Source organism: Salmo salar, chromosome 16 (assembly GCF_965601325.2).
Source record: "Salmo salar chromosome 16, fSalSal1, whole genome shotgun sequence".
NCBI classification, from domain to species: domain Eukaryota; kingdom Metazoa; phylum Chordata; class Actinopteri; order Salmoniformes; family Salmonidae; genus Salmo; species Salmo salar.
Genome location: NC_138306.1, coordinates 23,004,094 through 23,019,943, shown reverse-complemented (window position 1 = coordinate 23,019,943; position 15,850 = coordinate 23,004,094). Strand labels below are relative to the sequence as shown.

Here is a 15,850-nt window from a genome sequence, read left to right as displayed (position 1 = left end):
GAGGCTCATCACTAACACTGGGGAGAGGGGACTAGGGAGAGAGGCTCATCACTAACACTGAGGAAAGGGGACCAGGGAGAGAGGCTCATCACTAACACTGAGGAGAGGGGACTAGGGAGAGAGGCTCATCACTAACACTGGGGAGAGGGGACTAGGGAGAGAGGCTCCTCACTAACACTGGGGAGAGGGGACTAGGGAGAGAGGCTCATCACTAACACTGGGGAGAAGGGACTAGGGAGAGAGGCTCATCACTAACACTGGGGAGAGGGGACTAGGGAGAGAGGCTCCTCACTAACACTGAGGAGAGGGGACTAGGAAGAGAGGCTCCTCACTAACACTGGGGAGAGGTGGCTAGGTAGAGGCTCCTCACTAACACTGGGGAGAGGGGACTAGGGAGAGAGGCTCATCACTAACACTGGGGAGAGGGGTCTAGGGAGAGAGGCTCATCACTAACACTGGGGAGAGGGGACTAGGGAGAGAGGTTCATCACTAACACTGGGGAGAGGGGACTAGGGAGAGAGGCTCATCACTAACACTGGGGAGAGGGGACTAGGGAGAGAGGCTCCTCACTAACACTGGGGAGAGGGGACTAGGGAGAGGCTCCTCACTAACACTGGGGAGAGGGGACTACGGAGAGAGGCTCATCACTAAACACTGAGGAGAGGGGACTAGGGAGAAAGGCTCCTCACTAACAAAGGGGAGAGGAAGCTAGGGAGAGAAGAGTACAGTTATGGCCAAAAGTTTTGAGAATTACGAAAATATTACATTTTCACAAAGTCTGCTGCCTCAGTGTCTTTAGATATTTTTGCCAGATGTTACTATGGAATACTGAAGTATAATTACAAGCATTTCATAAGTGTCAAAGGCTTTTATTGACAATTACATGAAGTTGATGCAAAGAGTCAATATTTGCAGTGTTGACCCTTCTTTTTCAAGACCCCTGCAATCCGCCCTGGAATGCTGTCAATTAACTGCTGGGCCACATCCTGACTGATGGCAGCCCATTCTTGCATAATCAATGCTTGGAGTTTGTCAGAATTTGTGGGTTTTGTTTGTCCATCCACCTCTTGAGGATTGACCACAAGTTCTCAATGGTATTAAGGTCTGGGGAGCTTCCTGGCCATGGACCCAAAATATCGATGTTTGGTTCCCCGAGCCACTTAGTTATCACTTTTGCTTTATGGCAAGGTGCTCCATCATGCTGGAAAAGGCATTGTTTGCCACCTAACTGTTCCTGGATGGTTGGGAGAAGTTGCTCTCGGAGGATGTGTTGGTACCATTCTTTATTCATGGCTGTGTTCTTAGGCAAAATTGTGAGTGAGCCCACTCCCTTGGCTGAGAAGCAACCCCACACATGAATGGTCTCAGGATGCTTTACTGTTGGCATGACACAGGACTGATGGTAGCGCTCACCTTGTCTTCTCCGGACAAGCTTTTTTACGGATGCCCCAAACAATCGCAAAGGGGATTCATCAGAGAAAATTACTTTACCCCAGTCCTCAGCAGTCCAATCCCTGTACCTTTTGCAGAATATCAGTCTGTCCCTGATGTTTTTCCTGGAGAGAAGTGGCTTCTTTGCTGCCCTTCTTGACGCCAGGCCATCCTCCAAAAGTCTTTGCCTCACTGTGCGTGCAGATGCACTCACACCTGCCTGCTGCCATTCCTGAGCAAGCTCTGTACTGGTGGTGCCCCGATCCCACAGCTGAATCAACTTTAGGAGACGGTCCTGGCGCTTGCTGGACTTTCTTGGGCGCCCTGAAGCCTTCTTCACAACAATTGAACCGCTCTCCTTGAAGTTCTTGATGATCCGATAAATGGTTGATTTAGGTGCAATATTACAGCAATATCCTTGCCTGTGAAGCCCTTTTTGTGCAAAGCAATGATGACGGCACAGGTTTCCTTGCAGGTAACCATGATTGACAGAGGAAGAACAATGACTCCAAGCACCACCTTCCTTTTGAAGTTTCAAGTCTGTTATTCGAACTCAATCAGCATGACAAAGTGATCTCCAGCCTTGTCTTCGTCAACACTCTTGTGTTAAACAAATCAAAATATATTTTAAATTTAAGGTTCTTCAAATAGCCACACTTTGCATTGATGACAGCTTTGCACTCGCTTGGCATTCCCTCAACCAGCTTCACCTGGAATGCTTTTCCAATAGTCTTGAAGGAGTTCCCACATATGCTGAGCACTTGTTGGATGCTTTCCTTCACTCTGCGGTCCGACTCATCCAAAACGATCTAGATTTGGTTGAGGTCGGGGGATTGCGGAGGCCAGGTCATCTGATGCAGCACTCCATCACTCTCCTTCTTGGTAAAATAGCCCTTACACATCCTGGAGGTGTGTTGGGTCATTGTCCTGTTGAAAAACATATAGTCTCACTAAGCGCAAACCAGATGGGATGGCGTATCGCTGCAGAATGCTGTGGTTTAACACTTTTTTGGTTACTACATGATTCCATGTGTTATTCCATAATTTTGATGTCTTCACTATTCATCTACAATGTAGAAAGTAGTAAAAATAAAGAAAAACACGTGAATGAGTAGGTGTTTCTAAAACTTTTGACTGGTAGAGTGTGTATGTGTGTGTGTGTGTGATATCTATCTATGTATCTATCTATGTATCTATCTATGTATCTATCTATCTATCTATCTATCTATCTATCTATCTATGTATCTATGTATCTATCTATCTATCTATCTATCTATCTATCTATCTATCTATCTATCTATCTATCTATCTATCTATCTATCTATCTATCTATCTATCTATCTATCTATCTATCTATCTATCTATCTATCTATCTATCTATCTATCTATCTATCTATGTGGGTTAACCTTGACCAAGGGCATTGTAGATGCGTCATCCAACCGTGGGGTCCCAACTCTCAGCCATCTGGTCTGGATAGAGAGTAGTGGATTGTGCTTGGGTCTCAGCATTACCATTGGCAGGCCCATCAGTTACAGCCCCTGAGCTGGCAGTTATACTGGGTCTCTCCATGGCTGGGTCAGGGCCATTAAAAACAAAACACTAGAATCTGAAAATATTGTACATTTCTCCAAAACAAATACTCCAACTCCTCTATGTACTTGCTCCATATTCTGCAGGTGTGACACAAAACAAGGCAATGCTGATTGATGTGTTTATTCAGTTTCCCTGCCGTAGCTGCTATTTGGTTATTTGTGTTATCCCTTATCTGTTCTGAAAATCCAACAACATTCCAAAGATAAAACACAGAGCTGTCTGTCTTTCTCTAAAGCTTTTAGTTCAAAGCTTGTTGATGGTGTCTGTCTTAGAAGACACTGTCTTCTTTAACCTTTATTCAACCACAAAGTCCCTTTCAGATAAAGCATTTATTTCCCACCGGATATACTGAGGCTGACATTTCAGAAAGGCAGACATAGAGGCACTGCCTGTGTCTCAGACCTTTACTGAGCGAGCGAGTGTGTGCGTGTGCGTGCGTGCATGAGAGAGAGGTGGGGAGGCAGCCTGACATCAAGGCCAGGAGAGACACACACACCAAAGGGACAGGACACAGCAGGGGGTGATGGGAAGGCAGCTGCTCCGAGCGAGCAGCTCCTCTGAGATCCATGTCAGTGTCAGGGAATCAATACGTGTGTGACTGGGTAAAGGCTATCTGTTACACCTACTGTCTCCCACACTAGCCTACACACCTTTACAAGTCAGACAGTCGGAGAGAGACAGGTGGACAGATGGACGAGAGGATGAACAGACAGACAGAGATATAGACAAGTAGGCAGGCAGACAAGACACACACACCCCCTACACGACTACCTACCAGACCAGCTTACTACAACACAGACCATGCTGCCTAAGCATGGTCGATCCACCTGAAGGCTTGAGTTGACCCCAATAATCAGACTACAGCTTGACCACACACTAGTGGACAGTGTGTCTCTCCAGCATCCAGCCCGGCTCGGCCCAGTGTCCAATGAAGCGGACAGGGGCAGGTCACTCTGTGTTGCCGTGTGATTAAAGAGGGCAAGTCGTCACCTTTCCAAGCATTTAATTCCAGCGGGGACAGAGATTAGAGCAGCTAATTGCCTGGCTGGGCCACGGACGTGACACACATAAGGTACTAAAGGGGAGGAGGAGAGAAAGAGGGGGGGGGACACTGTGCAAGGGCTGGAGAGAGAAGTGTGTGTGTGTGTGTGTTTTTAGTTTTACTATCCTTGTGGGGACCAGAAGTACTCACGATTGTAAAACAAGGAAAGTGGGGACATTTTGGCTATTGCCTTTTTCCTTGTGGGAACCGGCGAAATGTCCTCACTTTCTTTGTTTTATCATCCTTGTGAGGACTTCTGGTCCTCACAAAGACAGTAAAAACAACGTCCATTAGGTTTAGGTTTGCAATTTGGGTTAGAATTAGGAGTTAAGGTTAGGGAAAATAGGATTTTGAATGGGCATCAATTGTTTGGTCCCCACAAGGATAGTAAAACAAATGTGTGTGTATGTGTGAGTGAGTGAGTGAGTGAGTGAGTGAGAGAGGAGAGGGTGTGAGTTTACTGTACGTGTGAGTGTGAGCATGGATGTGTGTCGCATACTGATCCCCTCTCCCTGTTAGCCCACTGTAAAACCACCTGAGTGTGGGGATTTAAAAGGGTATTTTTCTCCCAGCTCTGCCAGATGCTATAAAAGAGGTTGTTATGAATCAGTCTTACCTTGGCCTGGCCTCAATGTCGCGCTGCTGAAAAAGACAAGAGAAACAGCAGTTTAAATATAGGAGACTATAACACAGCGCAGTGGTTGACACTGACACAATCACACATCTACACAGATGGCAAGACATCACACAGCTGCCATCACATATCAAAAGCTATTCTCAAAGACATGAGTGTGTTACATGAGAGGAGAGTAAACGAGCCCAGTGGTGGATCAGTTCTCTGACAGTAGACACTGTTCACACTTTAATTAGCAGCCACAAGCAACCACCTCAGTCACCATGCCAGCTATAGAGGAGAACCGCAGAGACTAACAAGACAGTACTATACTGTAGCTTCCCCTGGAGGGCCCTGCTAACTCCATCTCTCGGCTCCTTTTCATTAAAACAATTGAAATCAAATGTTGTTATTTGTCACATGCTCCGATTACAACAGGTGTAGACCTTACAGTGAAATGCGTACTTACAAGCCCTTAACCAACAATGTTTAAGAAAATACCTAAAAAAATGAAATAAAAGTAAAAAATGATTAAAGAGCAGCAGTAAAATAACAACAGCGAGGATATATACAGGGGGTACCGGTAGAGTCAATGTGCGGGGGCACGGTTTAGTCGAGGTAATTGAGGTAATATGTAATGTAGGTAGAGTGACTATGCATAGATAATAACAGAGTGTAGTAGCAGCGTAGAAGAGGAGGGGGCAATGCAAATAATCTGGGTAGACATTTGATTAGAAGTTAAGGAGTCTTATGGCTTGGGGGAAGAAGCTGTTTAGAAGCCTCTTGGACCTAGACTTGGAGCTCCGGTACCACTTGCCATGCGGTAGCAGAGAGAACAGTCTATGTTTATGACTAGAGTGGCTGGAGTCTGACAATTTTTAGGGCCTTTCTCTGACACCGCCTGATAAAGAAGTCCTGGATGGCAGGAAGTTTGGCCCCAGTGGTGTACTGGGCCGTACGTACTATTCTCTGTAGTGCCTTGCGGTCGGAGACCGAGCAGTTGTCATACCAGGCAGTGGTGCAAACCGTCCGGATGCTCTCGATGGTACAGCTGTAAAACCTTTTGAGGATCTGAGGACCTATGCCAAATCTTTTCAGTCTCTTGAGGGGGAATAGGTTTTGTCGTGCCCTCTTCACGACTGTCTTGGTGTGCTTGGACCATGTTCGTTTGTTGGTGATGTAGACGCCAAGGAACTTGAAGCTCTCAACCTGCTCCACTACAGCCCCGTCGATGAGAATGGGGGCTTGCTCGGTCCTCCTTTTCCTGTAGTCCACAATCAAGACACAATGAACAGAACTACCCTCCTTCTTCCCACTTAGTTAAAAGTGGACTATTTGATATTCAAATCTAATTTGAATAGGTGCAGAATTAAAATCAATTGTAAAAATAATAACATATTGTGAGGCTGGGTGGGCCAGATGGGTGGGGTCTAGTTTACTATAGTAACCCAGGTCTGATTGAGACTGGTGAAATGTCAAATGAGTGATATCTACAGTGATGGCAGTAATTATTCTCTCTATGGCTGCGTTTAGACTGGCAGCCAAATTCATGTGCTTCTACATCTGCATTGCCTTGGGGTTTTAGGCTGTGTTTCTGTATAAGCACTTTGTGACCTCTGCTGATGTAAAAAGGGCTTTATAAATACATTTGATTGAAATCTGATCTTCTTCCCTTTTGACCAATCAGATCAGCTTTGATGTGAAAAGATCTGACGTGATTGGTCTGGTTTAGGAGCAGGTCAGGTTGAGGCCTGGGTCAACACGGTCAGCACATTGGGCATCTAATGACAAGCTAATGGCTGATTGGACCCTGTCTGAGGCCAGGAGGCCTTACACATGATTGTACCCACTGCCTCTACTCTCTATTGCCAAACACTCACTTGCTCACACACAGGCATGAATGTACAAATAAGGAAACTACTGTAACTTGCTCACACAAACAGCCACACTCATTCTAGTATGCACACCAACACAGATTCATACGGGTGCAAACACATCTCACACAATTCAATGGAACATGTTAGTCTGTGTATTGGTGCACTGCGGCATGTGAGAGGGTCAGTGTGCATGATTGTCTCTCTCTATGGGTATCATTCCAGTCTGTGCACTCTGCTGTGTGTGTGTTTATGCTCTGCAGTGTGTATTTGTCTGTATGCTTAGCTGTGTGTGTTCTGCATTGTGTGTGTGTGTGTGTGTGTGTGTGTGCATTCTCTGACTATGTGTGTGGTTGTGTGTGTGTGCTATGTGAGACTTTGTGTGTGTGTTCTGTCAGACAGGCTGAGGGATGATTTCCTCCGGGGTGACAGATCAGTGCTCAGTAATCATGGTGGGTGGTGAATTGAGGGTAAACACAGCGGGCGTACGTCTACTTGCCTACCTACCTACCTACCGCCCGCCCGCCCGGCCGCCCGCCCCGCTCTCTATTGATTTAATGACAGATCTGTAGATTACACTGCAAAACAGGAGCCCATTCATTCTGTAATAAATGTACACAGCAACTGCCATAACAGCTGGCCCATTCTTTATCAGCTTTACCTCTATTTAGGCTAACTGCTTAGCGAGCATTAACACATGCACACAAACACACACGCACAAGCATCATTCTCCATTTAAGCACTGGACTTCTCAAACTAGTATGTATCTTATAGGAGAAATTATGGGATTATGTTAATGTTTTTGCCTAAAGTTACAAAACTATCAGGTAACTTGGGTAATTAACAAGTCATGTATGGCAATCTACGGTAACTTTGGCAATTTACACTTTTCAAAAATTAATTCATGTATAGTATTCATTTTTTATATATCTGTGTCCATATTTCCCATGAGTATCTGGTGGATAGACCATATGGTTCAGGAGAAAAGAGCCTAATTAATGAAAAAAAAAAAACATCTAATCAACAATGGCATTATTTTCAATTAACTCTGCAACTCTTCCAACTATTGACTTTTTTCACAACTGCCACCAGTTTGGCAACAAAACATTTACAACAAAGACATATTGACATAGTACAATTCATGCTGAAGCCCTCATATTAAACACCAGTGGAATTCACTAAGTTGATGCTATATATTTAGGATCATGTTTTACAGCTTTGTCATTCTATTTTTTGTTTAAAAATCATGTTATATATATATTTTACATGTGATAAGGCCAAACAGAGGGCCAGAGACAATCACAGACACCTGTGATAATCCGAAGTACCCAAAAGGGAAACTAGATGTATTGTGATAGATTACCAAAATTCCTTCGAACATTTCCAGTAATATTCACTACCTTTGAAACCCTATGTTTGCCTGATCTAAAGCAAGCGGACTCATGTCAATTATGAGAAGTATGTTTTAGAGAGGGGTTTGAGGAAGGATAATGATCGGGCTGATATTATTCCATCCTAAATTATTTCCATAGTCTTATTCTTTCAGATGTGGTTTGTGCTTGCTGGACTGTTGGTATTCATACAGTGCATTTCTGTTGCTTTCCTCTCTCAGATCTGCAGTTGGCATCTTTTCCATCTTGTAAGTAGATAGTGGGACCACTACATCAGAGAATACAGACGGCTAGAACTGAAACGCGCTGGAGAATGTGATTAGATTGTGTGTATAAATTGGTATTAGGGTCTTCTCTCTATCTCGTTCCCTATCTTGTATCTCTTGCACAGACACACACACGAATGTTTCCATTTGTACCTCATCATACACACACATATATCCCTAAGGCATCTCAAACACTGTACATGTCTCTCTCTCTCTCCTATAGACATCTCTAAGTCACAGCAGGAGTTACTCAAAGCAGAAATGACTTACAGGAGAGAACAAACAGGGCAACCATCACCATTCAATTAGGCCCTTAATGAACTCAGCCCACCATGAGCCGATCATTTCACCCCGGAAAGCAATCTGCAGGCTGGCCACAGCCATTACTACATCCCTCCGTCTCTCCCTGACTGCCAGCCCCCCTGCCTGGCTCCTGCCTGAGAGGCTCCACCAGGGAAGAGAACAGTCCAGTCTCCAACAGTTAAACTATAGCAGTTGAGTAATGGGCAAGGAGAATCTTTTAATTTACCCCTGTAGAAATAAGAGCCTTCTCTTAACTAGTATGAGGGAGGAGGAGTGTGTGGAGAGGGGAATGGGGAGGGGGTGTGTGCATGTGAGTGAGTGAGAATACATATGAGTATGTGTGTATGTATGTAAATGTCAATGTGTCAATGTGTCACTGTATGAGTGTGCGAGTAATGGTGTGGGCGTATGAGAAAGTAACCTTGGCAGGGATTGGTATGTAGAAGAGGTACAGTATTTCCAGCTGGTGTCTCTCTGTATGTGTGTACCTGACAAGCAGCCAGAGGACATACATAGTTACACTTAAGCCCCCAGCTATGCAGTGCTAAACATGTTTACATCTAAGAACCCACCCTAGTTTTACACAAGCAGCTTCCCAAATAAAAAAACCTGCTCTCAGGGCATTTTGTATTATTCTCTGGGTAAATCCGGGACATTCCATTTAGTATGATATGTTACGTTTCATATAGTTTGTAATAATTTGTGGATAATCATCACCCATTTCATATGATATGTTATGAATTACAATTCGTATTACATGTTACGAATTTGCAAATTATATATGTTACAAATCTGCAAAACGTATGATATGTTGCAAAATCTAGCTAGGTGGCCAACTTTAGCTAGCTGGCCTACGTTAGCTAGGTTAGGGGTTAGGGTTAGCTAACATGCTAAGTAGTTGCAAAGTTGATCAAAAGTAGTAAGTAGTTGAAAAGTTGCTAATTAGCTAAAATGCTAAAGTTGTCCGTGATGAGATTTGAAATCGAAACCTTTGGGTTTCTAAACATTCGCGTTATACGCCTGCCCATCCACCAAGAACAACCACCCTACTTTAATGTTTGCCTTAAGTAACCATCTGTTTTATGCAACCATACCAAATGTAACATATGGTACTAATTTGAGTGACCCGGATTTACATTTACTATGTTAGCCTGGTCTCATAGACTAAAAAAAAGTGGTGTAAACTGATTTTATCCCTTTGTACTTCATACCAATCAACATGCAGATGCCTGCTGTGCCTTTTCAGATATCCGAGTATGATGGTGGGTTAGGATGAAATTTCCCCTAGACATTTATATAGTGTGACGACCCTCCCACTCCGTCTGCCGTATTCTCTCTCTTTGCTCTTGTTTCCTTATTAGGATGCCAGTGGGCGGAGTTGGGAGGGTTGTCAGCTACATGGGAAACACCTGGGCCCGGGTGTGTCCCAGGATAAAGGCACCTCTTCCACATTCATTGGGGGAGACTCTCTCCATGCAGACACACTATGGTTTATTTGTATATAGGTTACTTTAGTTAATAAATATATATTTTGTTATTCCTTGTCTCCACGTTGTCTCCCTTTTGTTTTGAACTTTGAGCCGGTTCGTGACAAGGGGGGCTCTTCTGGGATTTTGAACGTATTGTGTTTGGGAGAGAATGTGGAGTTAATGTTAAATTCTGTAGGTGCTCTGTTTGTATATTTTGTTAGTTTGTTTGAGTTTGATAGGCACAGTATTGGTTGCCTTTGTTTGTTTGGTTTGTGTACTGCGTTGGAGAGAGTACATTGGTTAGTTTCCAGGCCCCTGCCCAGCCTAGAAACTCTTATTCTACTCGCTGTTGGGACATCGGTCTGAGGAGGTGAGTACAATCAGCTGTGTACCTCGGTGGGAGATTTGGGTAGGGTAGTGAAACTTACTATCCAAAGCTATAGCCTTTTTTCCCTGATAGGCTTAGCGACGTGTTTCATTTTGGAATACGTTGGGCATGGTTAATGTTTTTTATTTTTGTGTGGTGTCTGTGGACTGAGCAGTTGTCTCGGGGGCACATCCGTGGCTTGGGGGAATCTGCCAGCGTGCTGGGGGGTTTATTTCCTTGCCAGCGGGCTACAGTGCATAATTACCCACCACGAATCCGCACGAAGACTAGGGTTGAGTTATTGTAGGTTTTGAGGAAGCTCCATATCCCATCTCTTTTCTGTGGTGCCCAGTGTGATTGTCATTTCTCTTGTTGTGGTCTGGTGTGCTCAGCAGAGGGGTTGAGCGAGATAATTAGACTATGGCGTCTAATGTATATGAGCTCGTACGCTTTCCAGGGGAACAGTAAGAATTATGTACTGAAGAACAGCTGTTGATCGTGGAACATTATGATTGAAATTCTGTTACGTTAGTGACTATGAGTCGTTGGGAAGTGACTGAGTCGTTGGGAAGTGACTATGAGTCGTTGGGAAGTGACTATGAGTCGTTGGGAAGTGACTGAGTCATTGGGAGATGTTGTAGAAATTAGGAAGGACCCTGAGATGTTCTTTTCGTTGGAGCTTGTAGTTGACGTGGTCTCTTGTTTGCCCTGTTCCTGAATGTTTACGTGACTGACCAGTTTGGTATTGTCAGGTTCTATCTCTCCTGTCTGTTCCCTCCTGGTCTCGTTTTCTTCTTTCCTCATAAAACGTTGCTTCCTGTGCGCAAAGGTTGCTGAGGTCTGGGGAGGAGGAGGTTGGCTAGGGCAAGTGGAAGTGTGAACATGTAACCCCTCATCAATTTGGGACACAGAGGCTGTGTCAATTTGGGACGCAGAGGCTGGTACGTTGTTCCTGGGTCCTTGTTGGTCCCCGGTTTTATCGGGGGGGGGGGGGGGGGGGTGTGTGACGACCCTCCCACTCCGTCTGCCGTATTCTCTCTCTTTGCTCTTGTTTCCTTATTAGGATGCCAGTGGGCGGAGTTGGGAGGGTTGTCAGCTACATGGGAAACACCTGGGCCCGGGTGTGTCCCAGGATAAAGGCACCTCTTCCACATTCATTGGGGGAGACTCTCTCCATGCAGACACACTATGGTTTATTTGTATATAGGTTACTTTAGTTAATAAATATATATTTTGTTATTCCTTGTCTCCACGTTGTCTCCCTTTTGTTATGAACTTTGAGCTGGTTCACAAGAGGTCAGTTATAAGGTCGGTGCTGCGTTACACACCCAATGATGCACTGATCCAAGATCAGTGCCTACAGTGGTAACATCTACCCTGACAATGGTGGTGTATAAGGGAGAGGTGCCTCACCGCTGGTCTGGGGCATGGTCCTCCCTGGGCTAGGGCAGCTACTCCGGCTCCAGGCTGTGCCTCGGCCTGGTCCAGCTGGCCCAGCTGCTGCGTGATGCAGGCCATCTCCTCCTGGAGCCGCTCGGTGTGCACGGTGATCTCAGCGATCTTCTCGGCGGCGGCGGCGGTCAGGAAGGCTTCCTTCAGGTCCACTAGGTGGAGGGTCCTCTTCTCCTCCAGACGAACCAGCCGGTGGAGCTCATCAAACTGACTGTTGACATACGCCTCCAACTGCTCTGTAGACATCTAGAGGAGAGGAGAGCGAGAGAGCAAGAGAGAGAGCGAGAGAGATGGAAGGATGTGAAAGAAGGTGAAGAGATGTGAGGAAGAATAGTAGGATGAAAAGGTGTGACAGTCGCATTGACAGTCTACAGACAGTTGCCCTGAGTCAGTGTTTCCCCTATATCAATTTCGCCCAAAAAATATAACATTTATTTATTTTTTAAAATCAGGATTGTAAAAATGTTTTGTAAACTTAAACAACTAAAACACTATTATGTGATGTGGTTCACAGCAGCACTAACGGGTGTGTTGACATGACAACTGCGTTGGAGTTTTGAACGACCCTTGCCCCCTTTTGTTCCATTCTGGCTGAAGACCTAGCTAGCCAGTAACACGCTAACACCAGACACAGATGAAAAGGGGAAACATAAGTATCTTTGCCATAGATGAATATGGTAAACTTTTAATTATATTTACTGACACCCTAAAATCAAATATTCCCAACAGAAGAGTAGCTTTCTAGCTATTTAAACCACACCCCTCTGCAAACACTCCTTCTTTGATGTTGGTTATATATATCATGTTACCGTTGGTGTATTAAAATGATGATGTCACCCTATACCTTTAATAATCCTGAATCCAAGTGTTTGATACGGGGAGACTAGTAACTTTATGATCAAACTTTATCAATGTAAAAGCAATATTCATTTTTCATTAGGAAATTATCTTTAAAATAGTCAAATGTTGTCTCTGCGGCCAAGAGGAGAGCCAATACAATTTAGGTCGAAGACTGCATCATTGACTATGCCCACCACCTAAGCCACATTTTGATCCAGAAAAACCCCTGAAGAGGCAAGTTTAAACATATATTTGTAGAATATTTTGGGGGGTTTCAATTAGGTAAATGCAGATGGGCTGCCTATTTATTGAATAAAGCAATGCTGCATTAGTTGGGCTACAGGTTATAATGCTTTTAATAAAGGGGAAATTATATTTTGGATGGTGTCAGCATAATTTAATTTAAATTGATTTTGGTGTAGAATGTCCTTTTAAAAAGTCACCAGAAGTGACCTCACAGTCGTTTTACAACTTGAAAGGAAATTCAACTTGTTGTAAATTCAATTGATTGGACATGATTTGGAAAAGCACACACCTGTCTATATAAATGTCCCACAGTTGACAGTGAATGTCAGATCAAAAACCAAGCCATGAGATCAAAGGAAGGCACAGATCTGGGGAAGGGTACCAAAAAATGTCTGCAGCATTGAAGGTCCCAAAGAACAGTGGCCTCCATCATTCTTAAATGGAAGAAGTTTGGAACCACCAAGACTCTTCCTAGAGCTGGCCGCCAGCCAAACTGCGCAATCGGGGGAGAAGGGCCTTGGTCAAGGAATGGACAGATAACCTGATGGTCACTCTGACAGAGCTCCAGAGTTCCTCTGTGGAGATGGGAGAACATTCCAGAAGGACAACCATCTCTGCAGTACTCCACCAATCAGGCCTTTATGGTAGAGTGGCAAGATGAAATCCACTCCTCAGTAGAAGGCACATGACAGCCCACTTGGAGTTTGCCAAAAGGCCCCTAAAGGACTCTCAGACCATGAGAAACAAGATTCTCTGGTCTGATGAAACCTAGATTGAACTATTTGGCCTGAATGCCAAGCGTCACGTCTGGGGGAAACCTGGCGCTATCCCTACAGTGAAGCACGGTGGTGGGAGCAGCATAATGCTGCGGGCAGGGACTGGGAGACTAGTCAGGATCGAGGGAAAGATGAACAGAGCTAAGTAGAGAGAGATCCTTGATGAAAACCTGCTCCAGAGCACTCAGGACCTTAGAGTGGGGCGAAGGTTCACCTTCCAACAGGACAACGACCCTAAGCACACAGCCAACATAACACAGGAGTGGCTTCGGAACAAGTCTCAATGTACTTGAGTGGCCCAGCCAGAGCCCAGAATTGAACTAGATCGAACATCTCTGGAGAGACCTGAAAATGGCTGTGCAGCGACACTCCCCATCCAACCTGAAAGTATCTGCAGAGAAGAATGGGAGAAACTCCCCAAATATAGGCGTGCCAAGCTTGTAGCGTCATATCCAATAAGAATGGGCTACAATAGCCGGACCCCTTCTACTGCTGGTACGGGGAATGGAACCCCGCCGATACTTCACGACTGGACTACGACGTAATCTGCTCGAGGGGGTACTCAACTGGCCCCTACATCGCGACGTCCCCTGAATGCCCATCTGCTAGCCGCGGCCCGCTAGCTGTCTAGAGAATATTGGACTGTTAGCTGTATGGATCCATCGGACAATTTCTTGGGCGACTATACCTATTTTACCAATTGGACTTGGACCCCTCTGCTACTCGGAACCCTACTAATCCATCACGACTGGTCTATCGACGTCACCGCACGCGGAGGCTAAAACAGACTTTCCCCCCCGTTGAGATGTCCCTCTAAGGCCCTTCTGCTAGCTTGCTAGCCCCAGCCTGCTAGCTGTCTGAATCGCCGTGTCTCCAGCCAGCCCAACCACTCACTGGACCCCTATGATCACCAGGCTACGCATGCCCCTCCCTAATATCAATATGCCTTGTCCATTACTGTCCTGGTTATTGATTGTCTTATTTCACTGTAGAGCCCCTAGGATTTTTTAAATATTCAGTTGAAGTCGGAAGTTTACATATACTTAGGTTGGAGTCATTAAAACTCATTTTTCAACCACTCCACAAATTTCTTCTTAACAAACTATAGTTTTGGCAAGTCGGTTAGGACATCTATTTTGTGCATGACACAAGTAATTTGTCCAACAATTGTTTACAGACAGATTATTTAACTTATAATTCACTGTATCACAAGTCCAGTGGGTCAGAAGTTTACATACGCTAAGTTGACTATGCCTTTAATAAACAGCTTGGAAAATTCCAGAAAATGATTTGAGTGAATTGGAGGTATACCTGTGGATGTATTTCAAGGTCTACCTTCAAACTCAGTGCCTCTTTGGTTGACATCATGGGAAAGTCAAAAGCAATCAGTCAAAGACCTCAGGAAAAAAAATTGTAGACCTCCACAAGTCTCGTTCATCCTTGGGAGCAATTTCCAAACGCCTGAAGGTACCATGTTCATCTGTACAAACAATAGTAAGTATAAACACCATGGGACTACGCAGCCATCATACCACTCAGGAAGGAGATGCATTCTGTCTCCTAGAGATGAACGTACTTTGGTGCGAAAAGTGTAAATTACTCCCAGAACACCAGCAAAGGACCTTGTGAAGATGCTGGAGGAAACAGGTACAAACGTATCTATATCCACAGTAAAATGAGTCCTATATCAACATAACTTGAAAGGCCGCTCAGCAAGGAAGAAGCCACTGCTCCAAAACCGCCATAAAAAAGCCAGACTACGGTTTGCAACTGCACATGGGGACAAAGATTGTATTTTTTGGAGAAATGTCCTCTGGTCTGATGAAACACAAATAGAACTGTTTGGCCATAATGACCATCGTTATGTTTGGAGAAAAAAGGGGGAGGCTTGCAAGCCAAAGAACACCATCCCAACTGTGAAGCTCGGGGGTGGCAGCATCATGTTGTGGGGGTGCTTTGCTGCATATATTATGTGGATATATTGAAGTAACATCTCAAGACATCAGTCAGGAAGTCAAAGCTTGGTTGCAAATGGGTCTTCCAAATGGAAAATGACCCCAAGCATACTTCCAAAGTTGTGGCAAAATGGCTTAAGGACAATAAAGTCAAGGTATTGGAGTGGCCATCACAAAGCCCTGACCTCAATCCCATAGAAAATTTGTGGGCAGAACGGAAAAAACATGTGC

The 15,850-nt window shown here is 44.8% G+C and overlaps 1 protein-coding gene across 4 annotated transcripts in view; it reads right to left on the bottom strand.

The window, feature by feature from the left end:
• Positions 1-15,850, bottom strand: part of trim44 (TRIM family member 44) — a 67,794-nt gene that overhangs the window by 26,288 nt on the left and 25,656 nt on the right. For 2 of the 4 annotated variants that reach the window (XM_014148330.3, XM_082962605.1), the window contains exons 4-5: positions 11,764-12,048; positions 4,684-4,709 (exon numbers count right to left, since the gene is read on the bottom strand). In XM_014148330.3, coding sequence (XP_014003805.3) covers positions 4,684-4,709; positions 11,764-12,048 — 311 coding nt within the window. The remainder of the gene's footprint in view (positions 1-4,683; positions 4,710-11,763; positions 12,049-15,850) is intronic. The other 2 variants (XM_082962606.1, XM_082962607.1) reach the window with 2 other exon arrangements.